We start from the raw sequence: 26,626 nt of genomic DNA on the forward strand, positions 1-26,626 counted from the left end.
TATATATATATATATATATATATATATATTATATATATAAATATAATTTTTTTTCAGAAGAGACTTAGCTCCCTTTAGATTTGTTTTAGGCTATGGGGTAGTGTTCTTGTTAAGTTAGAAGACAGATTTAGAGTATAAACACTTAAGGAAGTAAATCTTGGCTCTAGACCTTGATAACTTGACTGTTCCTTTATTTCTCCCTCCAACTTAGGATGGTGATCGGGACATTTTTATTGATGGAGTTATTGCTCGTAATAGAGCCTTAAATGGGGACCTTGTGGTTGTAAAACTGCTTCCTGAGGACCAGTGGAAGGTGAGTTTAAATTTCCTTTTCTAATTATTTTCTTCATAGCGTACTGTGCATTTCATGATGTACTTAGGCATTGTGTGTGTTCGTGTGTGTGTATGTGTTGTGAGTTATGGGCGCCTTGGACCCCAAGGTAAAACTGAGTTTTGCCTCTAAATAAGGCTATTGAATGGGGATTTGAAGCCCTCCCCCTTCTCTCCAGTCAATCTACCTTGTTAGATCCTTGTACTGATTTCTGATATTCTTTTAGATAAGAAAAGTGCTTGTAGAGTCTTATCAAGTGTGAAATAATTTATTAATTTCCTACATCCTATGCTGTGAGAGCTGGAACAACAAACCCACAGAAGTGGTGTCATTTTTTCATCCATTTCTGCTTCCTTTACTGAGACACACAGCAATATATATATATATTTAGTGCTGAGATGTAAGGCATGTGCTGCCGAGCCTGGATCTAGACGTCTGCTTTGTGAATGCCCATGCTGCTAGAGCTTGTTAAGCAGCAAAGGGTTTGGCAAAACAGGGAGCAGCCCTGCAGTTGGTACAGTTCAGGTTTGTGAACAAAACTTACTGTTTTTCTTTTACAGTTAGTATGTAAAAATGGAAGAGATCAAACCAGAAGCTGTCCTGGCTGTTGTTTGAACATTGACTGCAGTGGGGACAAGTTGCATGTTACAGGAGCCAGTTTGGAGGCTGAGACGTAGCTTTGAGAGTGGAGGTGGAGAGAAGTTGGCATGTGAAGACAGAGTAGACAGGAGTGAAGGTGGCTGTGAGAACAGACAGGGGAGCTGCAAACGGCTGCTAAGTTTTGTATTTAAGCAAAATGACTTTGATGCTATTAGCTGAAACGGAGGACAGTGAGGAAAAGCATATTACTATAGGAAAAGTATTACTATAAATGTTACTAGTTTTGCCTGGTATTATTAATACTTTCCTTTTTGGATATATTATTGAAAAGAACTTCAGTATCCTAGATGGTCTCACTTACTGGTAAACCCTGCTAAACGTTTAAAGAGGAAATAGTCCTTGTCTTACAGAAGGAGCTACCTTTTTCCTTCATTCTATAAGACCACCATTGTGAAATACCAGAGTAAAAAACAACATAAAAAAGATATAAAGATGAATACCTCTCATTAACACAGGTGAACAAATATCCAACAGAATATTAGCAAAGACTCTAGGAACATGTACTAAGAATAGAACATGACTATGTGGCGCTAGTCCTAGAAATGCAAAGTTGGCTTAGTGTTGGAAAGCAATCTTTATAGCCCACCATTTAACAAACTAAGTCTTATACCATATTTCAACCAAGTTTCAGTCAGTATACATAGAAAATGCATTGGATAAAATTCCATAACTGTTCAGCATATGACTAATACATGGTTCAGCCGATCTGTTCTTGGTTGTTTACCTTAGTGAAATGAAATTATTGACACATAAGTCTATAAATGAAGTCTTATACACAAATGTTGTTTTAACTCCAAGATGGAGACAGATAGGCATCATTATGTGAGTGAGTAAACTGATCATGGAATGTCCATTCAATGGAGTACAATTCAGTAGTAAAATCAGAAAATGACTGACACATTCCACAAAAGAAATAGATCTCAAAATAATCATGATATATGAAAGAATACAGGGGACAGAGTGTACCCTGTGATTTGATTTGTACAAAAATCTAGAAGTGCAGACTAATTGTGACAAAAGAAAGACTAGTGGTGGCTTAGGGTGGGAGTAGGAGAAACGCTTATGTTCGTTCATTTGTTGTGGAATTGTTAATTGCATGTGCATTTCAGAACTCCTCACTTTGTACTTTTAGTATATGTAGTTTATTATGTGTTAGCTTTACCTCAATAATGTTGTAGAAAGTACTGAAAATAAGCAAAGTTCTTTACAAAAAATGAGTTTGGAGTTCCAGGAAGAGATAGAAACTAGACATGTATTTTTGGAAGTCATGAGTACATACATGTGTTTATAGCAACATTGGCAGGAGGATTACCTGGAGTCACAGCTGAAGAAGGGGAGAAACTTGAATCCTAAGTTCTTGTGTGAGCCACCATTTAGAGGTTAGGTGAGGACAGGATAGAGAGGCCTACATCCTGTCATATGGGGACAAAACGGTGATGACCAGATTATGCCTGATGTAGCTAAGGGACTAGTGCAATCCGAGAATATAGAGAACACAGGTACAGTGAGATGTAGTCAACAAACTCAGGCTCTTGCAGTCCATTCTCTGTGCAGAGAAGAGGGTGTAATTTTGTTGTCTGTGGTTTTTGAGACAGAGTTTTTGGGTAGTCCAGGTTGACTTAAAAGTTGCTGTCCTTCCTCAACCTTCTGAGTCCTAGGATTATTTATAGACATGTGCTTTTGAATATACCTTGCTGCTACTAATCTCTCTTGGCTGGCTGGCAGGATGGAGCTTAGTGGAGAGTCAGCAAGAAAGAGCAGAGTGTCGAGAGTTTTTGTCCTCAGGGATATAAGGAGCAGCTGAGCCCAAAGAGGGCAGAATGAGAGACATTTGATGCAAGGACCTACCTAGTGTAAGGTGAAATATGCTTTGTATTCCTCCACTGTAGGGCTGCCATATTTAGAGTGGGTCAGCAGCAAAGCTCTGGAAACACAGAAGAAGGTTGTTCATGTTCTCAGCTGCTCCTGTCTGAAGTTTTCAGCAGTCCATACTGTGGAGGAAAGTTTTCCAGGGACTAGAATGAGCTGTGGCATCTTGCAAGTCAAAAGAATAAGAGTCCCTGAACCTTGAGCACTGAGCACTAGCCTCAGTCGTTGAGTTGTCTGTGCAGCATAGACAATCCTCTGACTTACAAGAGCCAGAGGCCTCTAGAGCCCCATGGCTGACAGAGGAGATGACACTCAGCAGAGAAGCTTGTGAGCTGAGAACAGTTATTTCTTGTCTTTGAGAAAGATAGAGGTAGGAATGTCAGGCCTTAGATCTGGGCCTGTCTTTAGCCTATAAATTATTTATCTGGGGATTTTGATAAATAAAAATTCTAATTCAGTAAGGCAGGCCTAGGTGGTGCCACAAATTGTGCATTTCTAGTAAGTTCCCAAGCCATGTTGAGTCTCTTGTTTTGGGAGTCACATCTTGAGTAAACGACTCACTCTATGGAGCAAGAAGGAAAGTAAACGAAGCAGATAGGTGTGATTGGTCATTGTATCTGAGCTCTTTTTGATGGGGAAAGATAATTGAGTGAGTAGTATGGATATTAACAGTGTGGCTGGGCCATTGAGTCCCAGGCTAGATCTTTTGTGCCCTCTGTCTATTGGTAGCATACTAATGAACAGAGATTGACATGGACAGTCACAGGCCTGACTGGCAAGGAGCATTCCCTTCTTGTAATTGCTGCCAAGGGCTGGTGTAGGGCCATAGGGCTACACTCTTCAGTGGCAGTTTTGATGTACATGTGCTTCTTTAACTTTAAGAAGTTTGAGATTTGGAGGCCACTCTGGTTGCTTATTCTGTGTCCGTGGAGTTCCCAAGTGTCTTCACAGGGGCTGCTGACACCGGCTTTGGTTCTTTTCAGATCAGCGCCATTAGGCATATCTCTTAGGCCTCATTAGTCCATGTATTTCACAGCTCCTCAGTTTGAAGGGCTTGGAGGTTTATTTGCTGTGACCTAGCTGTGACAGTTGTTGGTGACAGAATCGACCTAGAGAGAGGAGAATATTCAGACTGTCACTAGAAAATCCTGACATGTATAATATAGGCACATCAAAACACACTGGCCAGTTGTATTACTTGTTTGTTAGTATAAAAACATGTTGTTATTAAAAGGACTCTCTAGTTAGTAGTGTAAGTGAATGTGAATTAATTGGCTTATTTGTCTTTCCTTCTTTATGCTTGCTGTGTTCACTCTCTTGGGTATGTAAACTGCAGTGCCTTTAGGGTTTTAGAGAAAAACAACAGTTCTTTTAGTTATAGTAGTAAATAGTCAATTTATTTCACAGCATGCTTTTTGGCAAAATAGATAGCTGTAAAAGTATCAAGCTGTGAGGCAATAATAAAAATAATTTACTCTTACATAACAATTTTAATTTCAGAATTCTTTCACATTTTTAGTGTTTGTATATAAGAGACCTCTACTGAAGAATATTTGAGGGACAAATGATAGTTTCTTTAGTTTGCCAGTTGGGGAACCAAGATACTGTGAGGGTGTGTGGTTCGAACACTTTTGAGCAGAGGTAGAGGTAGAATCAGGGTCTCTTGACCTGGGGCCCTTTTTCCTCAGGTGTTCTAATGGGTGCTGATGGTGGGAGTTATGTCCAAGCACTGGTCTTGTTTCTTCTTGGAGCTACACTGGATAACCAGCGGCTTCTCCCATTTATCCTGCCCTGGGCTAGATCCTGGAGATATAAACAGAATAGGTACCAGGTTTGCCCTTAGGGAGTCCGTAGGCTGGTTAGGAGGAGATGGAAAGAATGATTGTAGGGTTTACAACATGGAAAGAAATACATCATTATTTGAGCAGCAAACTCTGAGACAATTGGGAAAGGTGGCATAAAGGTTACATTAGAATTCAGGTTTGAGGGATGAGAGCTTTTGTTTTGTTTTATTCCAGGATGAGAATGATTTGTCAGGAGAGGGTTATGGAAACATCAGGTTTCAGAGAAGAACATGTGGGTTGAAGTATTGGCTAAATGAAATTCCTCTACTGACTCTCCCAGACATGTTGAAGAAGAGTGGGGTCTACCTGCTCTCAAGACCCTACCTTCTGTGGGAATCAGTGTCCCTGGCAGCTCATATAGTCCCCTGAGATATTTGCTAGGGTTGGGGAGATGACTTAATTGGTAATGTGCTCGCTACACAAGCCTGAAGACCTGAATTTGGATCCTCAGCATCCATCAAAAATCAAATCAAAACAAAACAAAACAGGTACACCAGTCTACCTTGATAACCCCAGTGCTTTGGGGTGGTGGGGTGATAGCAGCAGAGACAAAGGTGTCAGGGGCTTGTTGTCCAGCCTGTCTAGCTGTCGAGCTCCAGCTTCAGCTACAGGACCTGTTTCAAAAAGTAAGGTAGAGAGGTGTGTGTGGTAGTGCACATCCTTAACCTAGCACTTGGGAAGCAGCGGTGGGCTGATCGTTTGAATTTGAGGCCAGCTTGTTCTGCAGAGTGAGTTGCTGGGCAGCACCATCTCCAAACAGCAACAACCACAATCACCACCACAACCACAACAACATGATGAGGCAGAAAGGGCTAGGAGAAGACATCTGAGATTGACCTTTGTCTTTTACATCAGTGCCCACCAGCAGATCCACTAGTTCACATGTGTATAACACACACACACACACACTCACACACGCACATGCACACACACACATGCGCATAAAAATATTTGTTTGCTGGCTTTTTGATTTTTTTCCTTTGGCTCTGTTTTTTTCTCATCCTTTTCTCAATTTAAAATATTCATCCTTCATAACTATTATTTGGTCTTACCCTTCATCTTTTGTGATTATATGATGCTGTGTGTGTGTGTGTTTGTGTATCTATGTTTGTGTTGGAGTCCATGTGGAGGTCAGTAGATAAGCTCAGGTTTTGGTTCTTGCCTTTCTGCCTTGTTTGAGTCAGGGTCTTTTCACCCCTTTGTGAGCCTGATTGGCAGCTGGTGAGCTTGTGGAGGTTCTCTTGACTCTGACTGCTCACTCCCATCCTTTTGTAGACTTTCCATGGAGTTACAGATGCTTGTGTTACTGAGACCAACTTTTAAAATCTTATTTACTTTAGTATTATGTTTTTTGGGAATCTGAATGCAGGTTGTCAGGTTTGCACAGTAAATACTTTTACCCACTGAGCTATCTCCCTGGCTCTCTGTCCATCTCTTAAACAATTAAAAAAAAAATCCTGGCCGGGCAGTGGTGGTGCAAGCCTTTAATCCCAGCACTTGGGAGGCAGAGGCAGGCGGATTTCTGAGTTCGAGGCCAGCCTGGTCTACAGAGTGAGTTCCAGGACAGCCCAGGCTATAAAGAGAAACCCTGCCTCGAAAAATCAAAAAAAAAAATCCTGTTATTTCCATCTCTTAATACTCCAGTATAGTGTACTACAGAGAAACATACATAAGCCTGATGACTGTGAACTTTTAAAGTATGCTCTAGTAGCAGTGTATTTTGCATCTCATTCTTTAGTATCTCTACCTCAGTTTTAATGTGAAAAATGGGGCTTACATAGCTTAATGTAATTAATATTAATGTAACTAAGGAGTAAGTTGGGTTCAGATTTATGTTTCCTGATTTTATTATCTCATTGATATTTTTTAATCCAGGAATAATCAACAAAGGATTATTTTGATCTGTAGATGGGTATGTCTGTACCATAGAATTTGCTTGGATTTAGAAAAAAAAAAACCATATGTTTTAGCATTAGATAGCATCTTAAGTTGCCACCATGAGTAATGAAGTTAACTTTATCAGTTGGGATGTCTGAATCCTAGTGTCAGTCTCAGAAAACAATTTAGGGAAAATTACTCAGAGCTCTGGTAGCTGCGTGTGAGGACTGGGAGGTGGGACTGCATCCCAGGGCTTTGTGGAGGCCAGTGTTGGTAACGGGCTTTGGAGCCTTACCGGGTGTCTGACAGCAGAGCCTAAAGCAAGAGCCATTGCGCACTGGTCAGAGCAGATAAAAGGGGTGATGGGCCTAGATGCTGTCCTGGCTCAGTGGCAGCGGATGGAAAGCAACACAGTACAGATTTTCAAGGAGCAAATAGGCAGTTGCGGAGATGTGGGATTCCAGAGCTGAGGCACTGAAGCCTTAGTGCCAGTCACCTGACTTGGAGCACAGGGAGGCACACTCAGGGAGCATGGGCCAGAGCAGAAGTAGAATTCTGAGAGGCAGAATTCTGGGAGTTTTTGGTTACAGCAAAGGACACTTGGGGCACAGGATTCAGCTCTGGTGTCTTGGTTCTGAATGGTGGGTTGAAAAGGAAGCCCTTCCATGAGCTTGACTGGGAACTGAGGTGAGCAGTTTAGCTGATGCAGCCATAGTAATCAACTCCGAGAAAAGTAGAGTAAAGGAGGCTGACAAGATCATGTTAAAATTAGACTCAGTCAGATAACACAGTGGGAAACAGAACTTGACGGACAGAGAGAGAGCTCACGTGAAGGTTTTGCTCACTGGGACTTAGCCTTTGTATTCTTTTGACTGAATATTGAAAGTGTGATAAGACAGGCCAGGGTCTACTTGATATATTGATACCTCCTGGAAACGTCATGCTAGACACTGATTCACTTAGTTACCATGAATCATTTCATTATTGTTGGTCCCTTACACTGGTGTGAGAGGACAAGTGGGAGGAAACCAGGCAGCTGTTGTGCTGGTTAAGTCTAGATCCCTCTCAAAACACTAGCGGGTCACTCAGCTTACGGTGAAACAGAGTATAACCATGGAGTGTCACTGGACACTCTGCTGCGGGCTTCCTCAGCAAGCTTACTTTTGAGCAGGGGTAGTGATGTTTAAGCTGCCAGAGCTCAGTGGAATGTTTTTAAGAGAAAATTGGTTCAGAAAGAAATAGCTTGAGTTTGAAAGAATAAAGGAAGTACTGATAAGAGTGCTGCTTGGGTTCTAAATTAAATACAAAAATCAAAGTGTACATTTAATCCCTACTTTTCAGTGGCTGTTCCAAACCTTTTCAGGGTCACAAGACTTTGGACCACTACAGTAAATTGCTTCCTTTGACAATCAGCGTTTACTTCAAGTGATTGTTTGAAAGTTTTGTCTTTAAAGTTCTCCTTTAAATATGCACCCATCATGCTAGATTATATTTAATCCAATCTCTTATATAACCACTATCGTTTTGGATTGTTGTCAATTCCAATGGAATTAGAACTTCTTAGAACTGTTTGCTTTCTTGGCCTGTGTGGCCGTCCCGGAAAGGACTTGGAAGGTGCTTAATGATGGAGGGAAGGTTTGGGAACCTCCACCTGGAGTGGTACAGGGTAGCTGTATCTACTCCCATGATCAGGTTTTCCTCAGATTCTTATGTACACAAACCTATTTTTAATAGTCATCTTTTCTTCTTCAGTGTTGCCAACTCTGGGCTCAAATACTTCAGGTTCTTGCCTGTTTCAAACATGTCTTCAGATCTCTGTAATTTAGGCTGAAATGTCTGAAATAAAGAATGTATCATTTAAGGATAGAGTAGCTTATTTGTGCTGGAAAATTCCCAATTAATATTTTAGGATTATATGTTCAAAACGAAATTCATTCCTCCTTAATTCCATGGAGATGGTTTGGTGAAATCCATATTCATTGCAGTGAATGAGTTAATGTAGACAAGATACAGCAAAAATGACACATGAGTGCTCCAAAAGTGTCAGATAGTTATACTGTTATTTCTAGAAATGAAAACTTTGGCCAAGAGCACATAGTTCAGATGTATTATTTGTAGCTCTTTGGTTTGCTATTGATAACAGTTGTGCATAGGAGATATAAAATATTGGTGTCTTAGAATATCTGACTGCTAAGTAGTCTACGTGGTGGGTAAGCATATAGTGTGGGACAGTGTGATTTATATTCCAGCAAGATCCTCCAGTAGTTTTGCTTTGTGTTATCTTTACTCCAGAGCTTAGACTAGATAGAACTGTGGCCATATATTCTTCTTGCCTTGTACTCCTATGGCGGAAGGAAACCAACATTTAAAATACCTGGTCTAGAAATGATGGAGTCATTTCTACTTGTTGGTCAGAATGGCTCTACCCAACCAGAAGAGGAACAAGAGGTGCAGTCCTCCCAAGAGTGTGTAGGCAGGGATAGCAGAATCTATTTGCCAAATGGTGTTTGTGGCTGTCACACTGGATTAATTATACTCATTATATGTTGCATGCTGAGTAGCCATTTGAAAAATATTTGCCAGTGCTCATGGGATGAGCTTCAACAGCACTTACTGCAGATTCATTCCAGTTAATGAAAACGGAATTCAGAAGTCGCTGAAAGTGATCCAGATGGTCTCCAAGGTCACCCTTGGTTAGGTAATCGTGCTTTAAAGTGCATTCTGTGATACAGAGTAGTTTTGTTGTTTTTTTAAATTAAGTTGCTGGTGCAACAGCATAGTTTAATAAATGGGAGGCTACAAATATTATATTTTAAAGAAATATACCGGGATTTATCTGTAATACTTACAAAGCATAAGAGTATCTCTAAGGGTATAGTACTGCTGTCTCCTACTACTGTTGTTCAGAGTCTCATTTTTTTATTTTAAAAAGCCAATAGGTCTACCTTATCCAGTAATAATATAGGACACACACACACACACACACACACACACACACACAGACACACTACTGTCTTATGAACTTAGGTAATATATACCAGGCAAAAATATTTTCTACAATGTGCTATTGAGAAAATAATGGTAGACTTGGGGAGCCACATATATTTTAGTGCTTTGAAACTTAAAATGCAAGAGACAAGGTGAGGCTGGTAAATAAAATGTAAGGAGTAGTGTCATGACCTAAAGGGAAGGGGAAAAATGGTGGGAGAGTGATGGGAACATTTGTTCAGACAGCCCTAAGGAGGGATGGTAAGCCACAATGGCACTGAGGAATTTGAGGTGTTGAGTTTAGGCTTGAGTAAAGCTGGTGATTGGATATAGTAAATGAAGTAGAAGGCAGAAACTCGAATGAGTCTTTTTTTTTTTAATTGGATATTTTATTTACATTTCAGATGTAATCCCTTTTCCCCATTTCCCCCCTACCCAGGAACCCCTATCCCATCCCCCCTCCTCCTGCTTCTATGAGGATATGCCCCCACCTACCCTCCCACCTTCCCACCCACGATTTCCCCTACACTGGGGCACTGAGCTTTCATTGGATGAAGGACTTCCTCACTCACCTATGCCTGACACTGCCACCCTCCCCTACACATACAGCTGGAGCCATGGGTCCCTCCCTATGTGCTCTCAGGCTGGTGGTTTAGACCCTGGGGGCTCTGGTTGGTTGGTATTGTTGCTCTCCCCATGGGGCCTCAAACTCTTCAGCTCCTTCAGTCTTCTCTTTCACTCCTCCATTGAGAACCCCTTGATCAGTTCAATGGTTAGCTGTGAGCATCCGCCTCTGTATATTTCAGGCTCTGGCAGACCTCTAAGGAGACAGCTGTATCAGGCTCCTATCAGCATGTACTTCCTGACATCCACATCAGCATCTACCTTTGGTGACTGTTCCAGGTGGAACAGTCTCCGGACGGCCCCTCCTTCAGTTTCTATCCCATGCTTTGTCTCCATATTTGCTCCCATGAGTATTTTGTTACTCCTTCTAAGAAGGGCCAAAGCACCCACACTTTGGTCTTCCTTGTTCATGAGCTTCATGTAGTCTGTGAGTTGTATCTTGGATATTGGGAGCTTTTGGGCTAATATCCAATTATCAGTGGGTACATATCATGTGTCTTCTTTTGTGATGGAGTTACCTCACTCAGGATGATATTTTCTATTTCCATCCGTTTGCCTAAGAATTTCTTGAATTAATTGGTTTTAGTAGCTGAGTAATATTCCATTGTGTAAATGTACCACATTTTCTGTATCCATTCCTCTGTTGATGGACATCTGGGTTCTTTCCAGCTTCTGGCTATTATAAATAAGGCTGCTATGAACATAGTGGAGCATATGTCCTTGTTATATGTTCGAGCATCTTCTGGGTATATGCCCAGAAGTGGTATCTCTGGGGCCTCAGGTAATGCTATGTCCAATTTTCTGAGGAACTGCCAGACAGAATTCCAGAGTGGTTGTATCAGCTTGCAATCCCACCAGCAATGGAGGAGTGTTCCTCTTTCTCCATACCCTCACCAGCATCTGCTTTCACTTGAGTTGTGTTTGTTTTTGTTTTTGTTTTCTTTTGATCTTGGCCATTCTGACTGGTATGAGGTGGAATCTCAGGGTTGTTTTGATTTGCATTTCCCTGATGAATAAGGATATTGACCATTTCTTTAGGTGCTTCTCTGCCATTCACATTTCTTCAGTTGAGAATTCTTTATCTCTGTACCCAATTTTTTAATAAGGTTATTTTGTTGTCTGGAGTCTAATTTTTTGAGTTCTTTGTATATATTGGATATTAGCTCTCTATCAGATGTAGGATTGGTAAAGATCTTTTCCCAATCTGTTGGTTGCCATTTTGTCCTATTGACAGTGTCCTTTGCCTTACAGAAGTTTTGCAATTTTATGAGGTCCCATTTGTCAATTCTTGCTCTTAGAGCATAAGCCATTGGTGTTCTGTTCAGGAATTTTTTCCCTGTGTCTCGGTATTCGAGGTTCTTCCCCACCTTCTCTTCTATTAGTTTCAATGTGTCTGGTTTTATGTGGAGGTCCTTTATCCAATTAGACTTGAGCTTTGTATAAGGAGATAAGAATGGATCAATTTGCATTCTTCTACAGGCTGACCTCCAGTTGAACCAGCACCATTTGTTGAAAATGCTGTCCTTTTTCCACTGGACGGTTTTAGCTCCTTTGTCAAAGATCAAGTGACCATAGGTGTGTGGGTTCATTTCTGGATCTTCAATTCTATTCCATTGATCTTCCTGCCTATCTCTGTACCAATACCATGCAGTTTTTATCACTATTGCTCTGTAGTACAGTTTGAGGTCAGGAATGGTGATTCCTCCAGAAGTTCTTTTATTGTTGAGAATAGTTTTTGTTATGCTGGGATTTTTGTTATTCCAAATGAATTTGTAGATTTCTCTTTCTATCTCTGTGAAGAATTGACTTGGAATTTTGATGGGGATTGCATTGAATCTGTAGATTGCTTTTGGCAAGATGACCATATTTTTACTATATTAATCCTGCCAATCCACAAGCATGAGAGATCTTTACATCTTCTGAGATCTTCTTCGATTTCATTCTTCAGAGACTTGAAGTTCTTGTCATACAGATCTTTCACTTGCTTGGTTAGATTCATACCAAGGAATTTTATATTATTTGCGACTATTGTAAAGGGTGTCATTTCCCCAATTTCTTTCTCAGCCTGTTTATCTTTCAAATAGAGGAAGGCCACTGATTTGTTTGAGTTATTTTATATCCAGCCAGTTTGCTGAAGTTGTTTATCAGGTTTAGGAGTTCTCTGGTGGAAGTTTTAGGGTCACTTAAGTATATTATCATATCATCTGCAAATAGTGAAATTTTGACTTCTTATTTTCCTATTTGTATCCCTTTGACTTCCTCTTGTTGTCTAATTGTTCTGGCTAGGACTTCCAGTACTATATTGAATAGGTAGGGGGAGAGTGGGCAGCCTTGTCTAGTCCCTGATTTTAGTGGGATTGCTTCAAGTTTCTCTCCATTTAGTTTGATGTTGGCTACTGGCTTGCTGTATATTGCTTTTACTATGTTTAGGTATGGGCCATGAATTCCTGATCTTTCAAAGATTTTTTTACCATGAAAGGGTGTTGGATTTTGTCAAATGCTTTCTCAGCATTTAGTGAGATGATTGTGTGTTTTTTCTCCTTTGAGTTTGTTTATATGGTGCATTACGTTAATGGATTTCTGAATATTGAACCGTCCCTGCATTCCTGGGATAAAGCCTACTTGATCATGATGGATGATTGTTTTGATGTGTTTTTGGATTTGGTTTGCCAGAATTTTATTGAGTATTTTTGCATTGCTATTCATAAGGGACATTGGTCTGAAGTTTTCTTTCTTCGGCTTTGTGTGGTTTAGGTATGAGTGTAATTGTAGCTTCATAGAATGAATTGGTTAGTGTTTCTTCTGTTTCTATTTTGTGGAATAGTTTGAAGAGAATTGGTATTAGGTCTTCTTGGAAGGTCTGATAGAATTCTGCACTAAAACCATCTGGTCCTGAGCTTTTTTGATGGGGAGACTGTTAATAACTGCTGCTATTTTTTTAGGGGTTATGGGACTGTTTAGATGGTTTATCTGCTCCTGATTTAACTTTGGTACCTGGTATCTGTCTAGAAAGTTGTCCATTTCATCCAGATTTTCCAGTTTTGTAGAGTATAGGTTTTTGTAATAGGATCTGATGATTTTTTGAATTTCCTCGGTTTCTGTTGTTATGTCTCCGTATTCAGTTCTGATTTTATTAATTTGGATACTGTCTTTGTGCCCTCTGGTTAATCTGGCTAAGGGTTTATCTATCTTGTTGATTTTCTCAAGAAAAAGAACCAGCTCCTGATTTTGTTGATATTTTGTATAGTTCTTTCTGTTTCTACTTGGTTGATTTCAGCCTCGAGTTTGGTTATTTCCTGCCATCTACTCCTCTTGGATGTATTTGCTTTTTTTGTTCTAGAGCTTTCTGGTGTGCTCTCAAGTTGTTAATATATGCTCTCTCCAGTTTCTTTTTGTAGACACTTAGAGCTATGAGTTTTCCTCTTAGCACTGCTTTCATGGAGTCCCACAAGTTTTGGTATGATTTGTTCTCATTTTCATTAAATTCTAAAAAGTCTTTAATTTCTTTTTTTAATTTCTTCCTTGACCAGGTCATCATTGAGTAGAGCGTTGTTCAGTTTCCACGTGTATGTGGGCTTTCCATTGTTTTTGTCATTTTTGAAGACCAGCCATGTGATCTGATAGGATGCAAGGGATTATTTCAATCTTTTTGTTATCTGTTGAGGCCTGTTTTGTGACCAACTATATGGTATATTTTGGAGAAGGCACCATGATGTGCTGAGAAAAAGGTATATTCTTTTGTTTTAGGGTGAAATGTTCTATGGATATCTGTTAAATCCATTTGGTTCATAACTTCTGTTAATTTCATTGTGTCTCTGTTTAGTTTCTGTTTCCATGATCTGTCCATTGCTGAGAGTGGGGTGTCAAAATCCCCCACTATTATTGTGTGAAGTGCAATGTGTGATTTGAGCTTTAGTAAAGTTTCTTTTATGTATGTAGGTGCCCTTGCATTTCGAGCATAGATGTTCAGAATTGAGAGGTCATCTTGGTAGATTTTTTCTTTGATAAACATGAAGTATCCTTCCTTATCTTTTTTGATTACTTTTGGTTGAAAGTCGATTTTATTCGATATTAGAATGGCTACTCCAGCTTGTTTCTTGGGACCATTTGCTTGGAAAATTGTTTTCCATCCTTTTACTCTGAGGTAGTGTCTGTCTTTATCACTGAGGTATGTTTCCTGTATGCAGCAAAATTCTGCGTCCTGTTTATGTATCCAGTTTGATAGTCTACATCTTTTTATTGGGGAATTGAGTCCATTGATGTTAAGAGATATTAAGAAAAAAATGATTGCCGCCTCTTATTATTTTTGTTATTAGAGGTGGAATTATGTTTGTATAACTATCTTCTTTTGAGGTTGTTGAAAGATTACTTTCTTGCTTTTTCTAGATTGTAGTTTCCCTCCCTGTGTTAAAAGTTTTCCATCAATTATCCTTTGAAGGGCTGGGTTTGTGGGAAGATATTGTGTAAATTTGGTTTTGTCATGGAATATCTTGGTTTCTCCATCTATGGTAATTGAGAGTTTTGCTGGGTATAGTAGTCTGGGCTGGCATTTGTGTTCTCTTAGAGTCTGTATGATATCTGTCCAGGATCTTCTGGATTTTATAGTCTGGTGAGAAGTCTGGTGTAATTCTGATAGGTCTGCCTTTATATGGTACTTTACCTTTTCCCCTTACTGCTTTTAGTATTTTTTCTTTGTTTTGTGCATTTGATGTTTTGATTATTATGTGATGGGAGGAATTTCTTTTCTGGTCTAGTCTATTTGGGGTTCTGTTGGCTTCTTGTATGTTCATGGACATCTCTTTCTTTAGGTTAGGGCTGTATGATTTTTTTTGAATATGTTTACTGGCCCTTTAAGTTGGGAATCTTCACTTTCATCTACAACTATCATCCTTGGGTTTGGTCTTCTAATTGTGTCCTGGATTTCCTGGATATTTTGGGTTAGGAGCTTTTTGCATTTTCTTTGATAGTTGTGTCAATGTTTTTTATGGCATCTTCTACATATGAGATTCTGTCTTCTATCTCGTATTCTGTTGGTGATACTTGCATCTATGACTCCTGATCTCTTTCCTAGGTTTTCTATCTCCAGGGTAGTCTCCTTTTGAGATTTCTTTATTGTTTCTACTTCGATGGGAGTGTCAATGAGATTGCCAGCTGGCCCTGGAGAGGGCCAAGGAATGATTTTTGGAAAGAAAATTTGGGAAGAAATAATGACTGGAGAGAAAATTAAGCATGGAGTGTGTAAAGGACCAGAAGACTTGATCTAAAAAGAACTCAAGCTGCTTTAGGCTGAGGAGTTTCTATCAGCTGGGTGATTTACGTGGGGTACAGTAGTAGCTGTAGATGCTCTCCCGAGGCACTGGCACAGGCAGATTGTCCACTTGGAAACCTAGTGTTTCAGTCTCTTTTGTGCTGCTGTAACAAAATATTTGAAATATTTCTAAAGAAAAGAAACTTGTTCTTACAGTTTAGGGGCCAAAAGCATACAGATTCAGTTGTATTGTGAGGGGAGGGTTTTCAGTTCCAATTTGATTCCTTGTTTCTGCCTCTGAATTAATTTCCTAATTTGAGCCTTACATTCATCCTTATACTTTGCCACTTGCCGTAGGCACTGACCTTTACTTGAATATTAAAGGCAAAAAGAAGGACAAGGTGAGAGGGTGCTGTACTGTAAGAGGAGGGAGGGCCCCATGACCTGATCATCTGTAAAGCTTTACCCCCTAATGCACCACCCTGTCATCATCTATGCATGTTGAAGAAGGCATGCTCAAACTGCCACATCCACAGGTGCTTCCAGGAAAAGAAATAACCCTTCACCAAGGGTTGTAACAGTGGCCAACCCTTTTCTGTGTCCCTGAATATGTGGCACAGCTGGGAGTGGAATCTCTGTATCTTCAGCTGTTGTTTCAAGCCTTTGGTGTAAGATCTGGTTGTCTTTGGAAAATGAGGGGTTGAGCATTGGCAGCTGAGACATATTGACTCTTAGGGGTTGAACATTGGCAGCTGGGACATCGTGACTCTTTCTGCCACTTCTCTGTGACAAACATTTGGTGTTAGGTGTGCTATTCCCTTTGGATTAATCTGAACGCTGACAACTCCAAGTGTGGTCCATGTGCCAGCAGCCCCATACACTCTTAAGCTAGTGGATTAGAATCTGGTTAACAAGAACCCTGTGCGATCTGTGTGAGCATTAATATTTAAAAAGTACTGATGTAGATGATTAAGTAGAACAGAATAATAATGTCCTTTTGTGTTTTATATCCTTAAAATAATATCTTCAAGGCTCATTTGTGTTTTAACACATCAGCATTTTGACTGCTTGGGGGTTATGTTACATTGGATGGCTGTTACATTCATGTAGTATTGTAATACTTCTTTATCTTCTAAACCAAGAATTGAAGAAAGGAAGCACGTATACACACACTGTTTTAACTGAAGGGCAGCCATCTGCGGGTGAAGTGATGTAGAATCTCCCTGTGTAGGCTCCAGGTGGTCGCTATATTCCTACCTTCCCCACCCGTCCCTAGTTAGCTGTAGCAAATGGAGAGAGAGATATTATTCGTATAGTTATTGGCAAAAAAGTATATTTACTGACAAAAAGTTAGATTGATCTGTTTTGAATTGTTTTTATTCTAAGAAGTGTTCTATAACCTTTTTCCTCCCCATTTTCAGAGACCTTTTAAGTTCAAGTAGTTACATCATTTCTCTTAATAGACTTCAGTTTCACTCATTTTTTCCTGAAGAATTACCTCTTACTGTGTGTCTGAAATGATGCATTTTTTTCTATTTTCTTCCCATTAATTGAGACCATGTTTTAGTTTTTTTCAATATATTTTGAAATCTTACTGAAAGTCAACAAAAAAATTTTATCACTTTTGCATAGTAGGAGACAAAATACCTGAGAAAAACATGAAGAAGGGAAGATTGCTTTGGGCACACAGTTTGGTGCATGGTTTCAGAGAATTCAGATCTGGTTTCAGAGGGTTTGGAGCATGGTTGCTTGGCCCCAGGAACATGGTGTCGGGTCAGTGTGAGTGTATGGAGGAAGCCTGTGAATGGAGTCGATGTTTGTGCATGGTGAAGGAGAAGGACCTAGGTTCATTCTTCTTCACATAGACTTTGAGATTTACTAGAACCACTTGTTGAAGATGCTGTCTTTTCTCTCTCTTTTTTTTAAGTTTGTAATGATCTGACTTTATTTTACACTAGGTAGGGGGCACAAAGCAATCCTCTTTAATAAAGTTGACAATTAGCTTCACTTAGAACATATTAGTAATGCACATTAAAAAAGTATTTGTCTTACAAATTGTTCTGCAATCCAAATATACAACAGCTTGGAAAACAACATTTAGAAAACAAAAGCCAATGTAAAAAGACAGATTAAAGCAACTGCAACAGTACAGGGTTGGTCTGGCTCAGACTTTACAGCTTTCTTACTGCGTCATCTATGTCAGAGATCTGTCCCTTCAGCTGGCTCCACTGTTCCATGTTTAAAGAAACACCTTTTCTCCCTGGTTTCATTTCACCTTCTGAGTCCATCCAATATTCTCTAATATCAATTAGAATTTTTCCTTTAAAGTCCTGAACACTGACATATCTCATCTTTACAAAGCCAAGGTAATCAAATTAAATCAAATCAAAAGAAAACAAAACACATAGTGCCAGCACAAAACCAGGCACATGGATCAATTGAATTGAGAGCCCAGATACAAGGTCACACAATTATAAATAGCCTCTGCCTCCATTTTCAGAGGCTGGAGTTGCAGGCAGGTCACATTCCTATCCAACATTTGTGTGGGTTCTGGGGAACTAAACTCCAGTTCTCATGTTATGTGGCAAATGCTAAACCATTGTGGCATCTCCCAGCTCTCTTCAAGACATTAAACATGAAAGTATATTGGATTTTGTAAGTCTTTTCTATTTATCAAGGTGACCATGTGGTTTCTGTCCTTGAGACGGTTTATGCAGTTTGTAACATTTGTTGATTTATGTATATTGAACCATTAATGCATCTGGAAACAACTTGATCACAGTGAATAATCTTTTTTGATATTTTCTTGAATTTGGCGAGTGTTTTGTCGGGGATTTTCATGTGTGTGTTTGTTATTTTCTTGTTGCATCTCTGGGTTTAGTATAGCTTCGTAAAAGTTTGATAATGTTCTTCTCTAGTATATGGATGGTTTGGGGAACGTTGGTGTTAGTCTTTCTTTGGAGGTCTGACGAAATCCACCAGTGACTATATCTGGGCCTGGGTTTTCTCTTCTAGTTGGGAGATTTTTAATTATTGCGTCAGTGCCATTGCTTTTCTATTTAAATTGATTACCTTATCATGGGTTTGTTTTTGTGGTCTTAATGCGTCTAGAAATTAGTTCTTTTAGACTTTCTGATTTATTGGAATATTGTATATTTTTAAGTAAGACCTAATCATTTTCTGAAGTTTGTCTCTTACAATGGCTCCCCTTTTCATTTCTAATTTTATCTATTTGGATATTCTCTCTTTCTTTTGCTTAGTTTGGCTGAGAGTTTGTCTAGTTTATCTTTTCAAAGAACCGTCTTTGTCATGGTTGTATTATCTTGTTTTGTTTCCATTTCATTAATTTCTCCTCTGATATTAATGATTTCTTTACTGATTTCTTTGGCGGCTTCTTCTTCTTCTCCTTCTCCTTCTCCTCCTCCTCCTCCTCCTCCTCCTCCTCCTCCTCCTCCTCCTCTTCCTCTTCCTCCTCTTCTTCTTCCTCCTCCTCTTCTTCTTCCTTCTCCTCTTCTTCCTCCTCCTCCTCCTCTTCCTCCTTCTCCTCCTCTTCCTCCTCCTTCTCCTTCTCCTCCTCCTCCTCTTCTTCTTCCTCCTCCTCTTCTTCTTCCTCCTCTTCTTCTTCCTCCTCCTCTTCTTCCTCCTCCTCCTCTTCTTCCTCCTCCTCCTCCTCTTCCTCCTCCTTCTCCTTCTTCTCCTTCTCAAGATATATCATTAAGTTATATTTTTGAGATTGCTTTCCTTTTTCTATAGGCAATCGGAGCTGTGAGCATCCCTCTTACATCTATAGGTTTGGTATGTTGTGTTTCCATTTCCATTTCACTCTAGGAGTGGCTTTATTTCCTCCCTGATTTCTCCTTGTTCAATGGCATGGTGCTTAAGCTCCATGAATTTGTACATTTTCTGTAGTTTTTCCTTCTGTTGCTTTATAATCATAGTTCATAGTGATCAGTTAGAATACAAGGATCATTTTAATTTTCTTGTGTCCATTAAGAATTGCTTTTGAGGGTCTGGAGAAATAACTTGGCAGTTTAAGAGCTCTTGTTCTTCCAGAGGACCTGGGTTTAGTTCCCAGCACTCATTATGATGGCTAACAACCAGCTATAACTGCATTTTTAGAGGATCTCATGCTCTCTTCTGGCCTCCATAGGTACTGCATAGACATAGTGTGAAATGCATGCAGGCAAAACACCCATATGTATTAAAAATTAAACAGAGAATATTTAAGGGCTGGAGATGATCAGCAGTCAAGAGCACTGGCTGTTCTTTCAGGACCCAAGTTCAATTCCCAGCACCCACATGGTGACTCACAACTATATGTAACTCTAGTTCTAGGGGATCTCACACTTTCTTCTGTCCTTTATGGGTACCAGGCATGCCATGGTACAAGACATACATGCAGCCAAGCACTCATACACATAAAATAAGTAAAATTTAAAAACGTTAAAAAGGACTTGCCTAAAGTCCTAATAATGATCTATTTTAGACAAAGTTTCATGGGCTGCTGAGAAAAATGGGAATTAAGTAGTGTTTGTATGGATTCTTCTGTAGATATCTAAGTTTGCTTGATCTATGTTGTCACCTATGATATGAGACTTATAGTCTGTCATCTTACTCGAAGTTCTTCGTTGATGACATTCTTTTTCTTAGTTTTAGTATGTTGATATTGATTTCCCTTTTTTACATTCCCAGCTTCTGCCTTGAATCTTGTTTTCTTTTTCTTATATATATGTTCTGTTTAGGATTTCATGTACTTTTATTTATACAATGTAGCTTAAAATAGCCTTTATTTATTTATTTATTTATTTATTTATTCATTCATTCATTTATTCATTTTACATCCCAATCATAGCCTCCTCTACCACCAATCCCACCCTTTTAAATAGCTTTTTTAAAAACTTAAATGAATTCCACCATCATTTGTTTATTCATCTTTGATTGACTGAATAGTGGCTATACTTGGCACTGGCTGTCCTAGGGATGTAACTGCCATCTTCAGCTGCTCTAGATCAGTATACAGACCAGTATGTTAACAGATGTGAATAGAGGGCCCACAGTGCCATGGGATGTTTTACTCAACAGTGTTGAACATGGAGGTGACAGAAATGCAGGGGCTTAATAAGGGGATAGGCAAGGTCTGCATAAAAGCTTGTTCAAATTTCTTCTTTTTTTTTAACTTTATTTTTTTTTTTACAGTCCAGTCATTGCACCCCTCCTGGTCTGCCCTCCCACAGTTTCTCATCCCATTCCTCCTCCCCACTGTCTTCAAGAGGATGCCTCCACCCTCTGCTCAAGGGGCTGGAGAGATGGCTCAGTGGTTAAGAGCACCAGCTGTTCTTCTAAACTCCTGAGTTCAATTCCCGGCAACTACATGGTGGCTCACAACCAGTGGGATCTGATGTTCTCTTCTGGTGTGTTTGAAGACAGTGATAATGTTCTCACATACATAAAATAAATAAATCAAGTTTCTTATAATGGATGATATTTGACTTGCAGGCTGAGAGTTTGCCAGTTGAACGTTTAGGAGAGAAGAAAATATTTCAGGCAAAATGACTATGTGTTTAAAGAAGTAGAAGCATTTGTTCCTTTAAGTCTAAACTGGTCATGGTAGGGACCAGGTATCTCAGTGTGTATAGTAGTAGTGTCCTGTTAGACCACAGTCTTGTCAAATCTCACTGAAATTACATTCTAGATTCTTTACTTCCTGGCTCTGAGCTTTGAAGTGGAGAAAGCATTCACCTGTAAATGGGGTGTGTTTGTTGGCGGAGATTAATGACTTAGAATCATCTAGCTTGTCCTTGGGAAGTCGTGGATGCTTCTGAAAGTGTGAGTTTCATTTGTAGCCAGTCACCTAATGCCTGGCATACCAGTAGGCAGGGAATAAAGTTTTGTTGAACAATCTTAGTATTTGACAACATTAGAAAAACATCTGGTTCATTTCTTTTGATGTAACATTTTGTGACTAGAAAGAAAGAACATATGGTGAATTCACTGGGTTTGATCATATGAAGCAGAAATTTATTTTCTTAAATACTAAGTGACATTGATGGGGAAAGCAGCAATAGTTTGGGCAGGTTTTCTAGGTGTTTGTATGTGGGAGCTAGATAGAATTTTTCTCTTTGAATATAAAATATAAATTATTCTGTTTTCTTTCTTCCTTTACCTCTCTGCCTCCCTCCTTCTTTCCTTCCCTCCCTCCCTCCCCCCTTCCTTCTTTCCTTCCTCAAACTTGCCGTGTAGCCAAGGATAACCTTGACTCTGCCTGGAGTGCTGGGATTACAGGTATGTACTCTCATGCCTGGATTTTAAACAATGCTAAAGATTAAACCTAGGGTTTATTATAAAGTATGTTGCAAAAGATACAGAAACAGCCAACTGATAGGGTGCTGTGGAACAGAACTGAAAGTTATATCATTTGTTAGGTGTGAATACACCTTCGCCTCTGTCTCCCTAGGAGCCATCCTAGTTTTCTGTGATACTTTTGGAGACAATATTGAGCAAGGACTTTAACTCAGTGCACACAGAAGCCCATATATTATGCCATTGGGTTTTTGGAAAAGAAAAAAAGATAGTTAACTGGTGGAAGGCAGGATCTATAAGCTCTGATTTGTCTCCTACATTAATTGACAGCAAAGGAATTTTTGAGAGGGAAGATAATAGTCTTTGTTGATTTGATGGTGAAAAGGTGGAGTATTAGGGGTGTGTGTGTGTGTATGTGTGTGCGCACAAACACATGTATATGTGCAAGTATTGTGTAGGCTTTCTCACACTTCTCCCTCCTCCTTTTGATTGGAGGAGTTACATTTTGCTTGGAGGGTAGTCTAACATATGATGTCAAAATGCTGTTGACTAGATAAGCTGATTTCTGTACCTGTCCATCTTAGAAAAGTCTATTTCAAGTCGTTCCGAAGCGGATTATTTAATTTTTCCTCTAGAAAATAGTTTAAACACTTTATTATCTAAGGAATTGATGGCAAGGTATGCTCAGTCCTTAACTGATTTTAAAAGAATGAAATTGATAAGGAGTAATTTTACTTTTTTGTCTTAATTTTCTTTTGTTCCTGTTTAACTTGCTTCTTGCCATTCAATGGGGAGGGAATTATTTAGGGGCGGTTTTTATAAGATGGAGGAGATGCTGTCTTCATAGCTTCATCATAGGGCACTCAGCTCACAAAGGGCTTTTATAGGGAGGGAGCAGGGGAAGTGGAATCTTCTTCATGGACCTGGCTTCTTAGTCATAATTCCTGTAGTTGTTATAGACATAGCACTTTTTGGTTAAGTTAAATCTCTTAGCATGGTCTGCAGAGATGGCTCAGCAATTAACAGTCCTGGCTGCTTTTATAGAGGTCCTGGGCTCAGGTCCTAGCATCCATATGGTGGCTAGTGACCATCTGTAGCTCCAGTTCCTGGGGATCTGACACCTTCTTCTGGCCTCTCTGCACTGCATGCATGTGGAGCATAAAATAAAAAGTCAGACCTTAGCAGTTTCACATTTTGTGTTAAGTCATTGCACAGACCTAAAAGTAAGGAGCTGTGTTAACACATTCTGGTGTTATCTCTGTTCCGGATGTCCTGGCTTCTGAAAAGTGAGAGAAAGACTATTGACTTAGCTAACATAATAATGTGGGTCCATCTTTTCTTTATAATTTAGAATGCTGGGTGAAGAGAGGGGACATAACCTTACATAGACTAGGTCAGATTGGAGTGGTCATTGTTATACCTTCCTGCCAATTTGTCCAGATACTTTTCACTGATATCCCTTGTTGAGAATCTATCAATATAGAAATCAATCTTTTCTTCTATCTTCTTGTTCATTAGGCTACCATCTTTTAATCTTTCATGCTGGGATACAGTCTATACACATGTGACTTTATCCATATTCAGGGAGAATTCTTTAGGAATTAGGAGGAACCTGGAGGAGTGAAGTGTGGGTAGGTGGTTTTGTGCAACATAGAGGACTAGTATTTTGGTGATCCTTTTTCATCGTGTATATGGTTACATCAGTGTATTTGCTTTGCAGGATTTCATTATACAGGGCATGTATGGCTTGTGTACTTTTCTCTATGCAAATAAGACTGAACTATACTGACTAAAGGTATTTAAAACAGGAGGAAAATTTAATGGGTACTACTTTTAATTAGTACACAAATATAATTATTTTTTTTATAATTTATTATTCTTTTATGTATGTTGGTGTTTTGCCTGCATGTTTGTGTGAGAGTGTCAGATCCCCTGGAACAGGAGTTACAGACAGTTGTGAGCTGTCATGTGGGTGTTGGGATTTGAACCTGAGTCTTCTGAAAGAGTAGCCATCACTCCACTGAGTCATCTCCCCAGTTCTTTTAATTTAACTGTGTTTTAATGGCAGTTATTAAGATAAGCATGGTGGATTTGGCTACAGATTTTTGATATTGCTTTCCAATAGCAAACTCACATTTTACCCTTGTTCTTTTACTAACCTGTTACTTGTATTTCCCGCCCTTAGTGGTTTTACTATGTAATTCAGACAGTATTAAACAGAGAGATAGTGATTTGCCTTGGTAACTTCTCTTAAAGGGAATTAGGACATCAAACTATGTATTGAGCCACAAAGCCTGGTATCAGTGTTCTTAAGGTCTTAGTTCTATGTATGCTTTCTTGTATGGACTCGCATGTTATTTAGAGGATGAATTGTATGCTATGCTGTCGGTGTTCTACTGTAAGACTGTAGTGGAGATTATTGAGAGTAGCTTACGCTCGCTTGTTCTGATTAGAACTAGTGAGCTGAATTTGAAAAGTGTGAATGGTCTGGGGTAAAGTTCACATAGCCACAATTGTCTACTTTGCTTGACTTTATGCTCTCCAGTGGGACGTCCTTGTCATAGGTTTGAATGGTTCCCTATGTTGCAAGTTTTCCAAAGCCCAAGATGATATACTCTTTGAGTCAATATGAATTTATATTATACACCTTCTACAGAGTATCGAAGCAAGAACTGGAATCTGTCTGCACATGGGTTGATGGGTTAAGTTAGAGATTGATGACTTACCATGCTTGGGGTAAGTTCTCCATTCTGAAATGCTGACTTAGTGGTTTAGCAGAACATTTGCAAAAATAAATGCAACTATTAGGGCTTGTGAACATATTTTATCCATAAAGTGTGTCTGTATTAAACAATTTTTATTTGTGTGTGTGTGTGTGTGCCACAGCTTACATGTGCAGGTCCGAGGAAAGCTGTGTGGGAGTTGGTTCTTTCTTTCCACTATGTGGGTCCCAGGTCATCAGGCTTGGCGGGATGTGTGTTTACCCACAGAGTCATCTTGCTGGCTATAGTTAAAAAAAATATATTTTTATTTATACCTATTTAAAAAGGTAATTGTATAATTTAATGACTTTTTTTCATCCTTTGATGCTGAGTTTATAGTTTTGTATTTTTGAAAGCTAGAAATATTACAACAGTGCTTTTAGGGTAAAACATCTGTCAGTATTTCCATTATAAAGTGTAATTTTAAAGAGTTTAGAAGTCAGCTGTAAAAATTTGTTCTTGGCTGATACTTAGTATACAAAAATCTCTGCCCAGGGTAATTTCCAAAATTTTTGCAGCAGCATAAACTAAGGTTACATGGTAGACACAGCCTACACTGGGCACATTTTTTTTTTTGTTTTGTTTTGTTTCTATCAATGTAGGGAAGATGACAGCTTTTAAAAAAGATTCATATAAAACAATATGAATTTTTTTCTTGAGTTGTGTTCTTAGAAAATTGTTGGTTTTTAAAAAAGTTACTTCACTATCTAAAAGGTAACCATTGCTTAAATATAAAAAAAATTGAGGCTAATGTGTTGGCACACACTTTTAATTCCAGCACTCCAGAGGCAGAGAGGTGGAGAGGCAGAGAGGCAGAGAGTCAGAGAGAGACAGAGAGGCAGAGAGAGAGGCAGAGAGGCAGAGAGAGGCAGAGAGAGGCAGAGAGAGGCAGAGAGAGGCAGAGAGAGAGAGAGAGGCGGAGAGAGGCAGAGGAGGCAGAGGCAGAGGAGGCAGAGGCAGAGGAGGCAGAGGCAGAGGAGGCAGATGGTCTCTTACTAGGACCTGGCTTTACTGATTAGGGTAGGCTAGTCAGCCAGTGATAGTGAGGCTAAGGATTTACTTGTCTCTACTTTCCCAGCCCTGGAATTATAGGCACATGCCATCATTGCAGGCTTTTTTTATGTGGGTGCAGTGATCAAACTCAGGTGCTTATGGTTACATGGCAGGCACTTTGCTGTGTGAGCCCTCTCCCTATTTCTGCTCCTCTGGTAGTTGTTTTTGGTCTGTTAGTAGAGATTGACCATATAGACTATGCCAAGCCCTTATTTTGGTGCCTGATGCTCTCTTGCCCACAAACGTCTTCACTAAACCTATCTGATTTTCAGAGATGCTTTGCAGGCTGAATTTACTTTTCAGTGAGTTCCAGGATATTGAAGTATCTGTGAAATGTGGAATGCATTTACTACAGGGTGGTATGATGTAGGAATTTGAGATTAGATAGCTAAGCCTCTACATAAATAAAAAAATTAAATATAAATGATCCTTATTTTAGTTGACAAGTTATTGAGACATTTAGGTTATTTTCTTTTCTGAATAGTATTATATTTCTGCTTTGATTCTGTGTCAGAAATTGGTGTGATAGTAAAAGGAGTAATATTTGATTCAAGCAAGTATTAACTGCCCTGTCAGTATACTTCTAGGAATACAAACACAGAATTTTCTCTAAAAAGAATCCTAGTGTGATCATTTCTAAGGAGACTTGGACCTTTACTCTTTCCTAGGAGACACACGTTCATACTCTACTGACATAGGGGAGTGTCAGTCTAGTCCCTATCTATGAGTATGCAGGTCAGATAACTGAATGGGTTAGCTACAAAAAACTTGGTAAAAGTGGGATTGAAGCATCCTCACTTGGGCCTTCCTTCTTGTTAAACTTCTTATGGTTTGTGGGTGGTTTCTTAGGTATTCTATACTTTTTGGCTAATATCCACTTATCAGTGAGTATATACCATGTATGTCCTTTTGGGTTTGGGTTACCTTACTCAGAATGATATTTTCTAGTTCCATTAATTTGCCTGCAAAATTCATAATGTCCTTGTTTTTAATAGCTGTATAGAATTTCATTGTGAAAATGAACCACATTTTCTATATCCATTCGTCAGTTGAGGGACATCTGGGTTGT

At 39.3% G+C, this 26,626-nt stretch overlaps 1 protein-coding gene across 3 annotated transcripts in view; it reads left to right on the forward strand.

Annotated features, from left to right (window-relative positions):
- Dis3l2 (DIS3 like 3'-5' exoribonuclease 2) overlaps positions 1-26,626 on the forward strand; it is a 314,214-nt gene that overhangs the window by 53,395 nt on the left and 234,193 nt on the right. The window contains exons 5-7 of one of the 3 annotated variants that reach the window (XM_028789558.1): positions 212-313; positions 19,196-19,237; positions 21,683-21,724. In XM_028789558.1, coding sequence (XP_028645391.1) covers positions 212-313; positions 19,196-19,237; positions 21,683-21,724 — 186 coding nt within the window. The remainder of the gene's footprint in view (positions 1-211; positions 314-19,195; positions 19,238-21,682; positions 21,725-26,626) is intronic. The other 2 variants (XM_028789559.1, XM_028789560.1) reach the window with 2 other exon arrangements.

Source organism: Grammomys surdaster, unplaced genomic scaffold (assembly GCF_004785775.1).
Source record: "Grammomys surdaster isolate TR1022 unplaced genomic scaffold, NIH_TR_1.0 125846, whole genome shotgun sequence".
NCBI classification, from domain to species: domain Eukaryota; kingdom Metazoa; phylum Chordata; class Mammalia; order Rodentia; family Muridae; genus Grammomys; species Grammomys surdaster.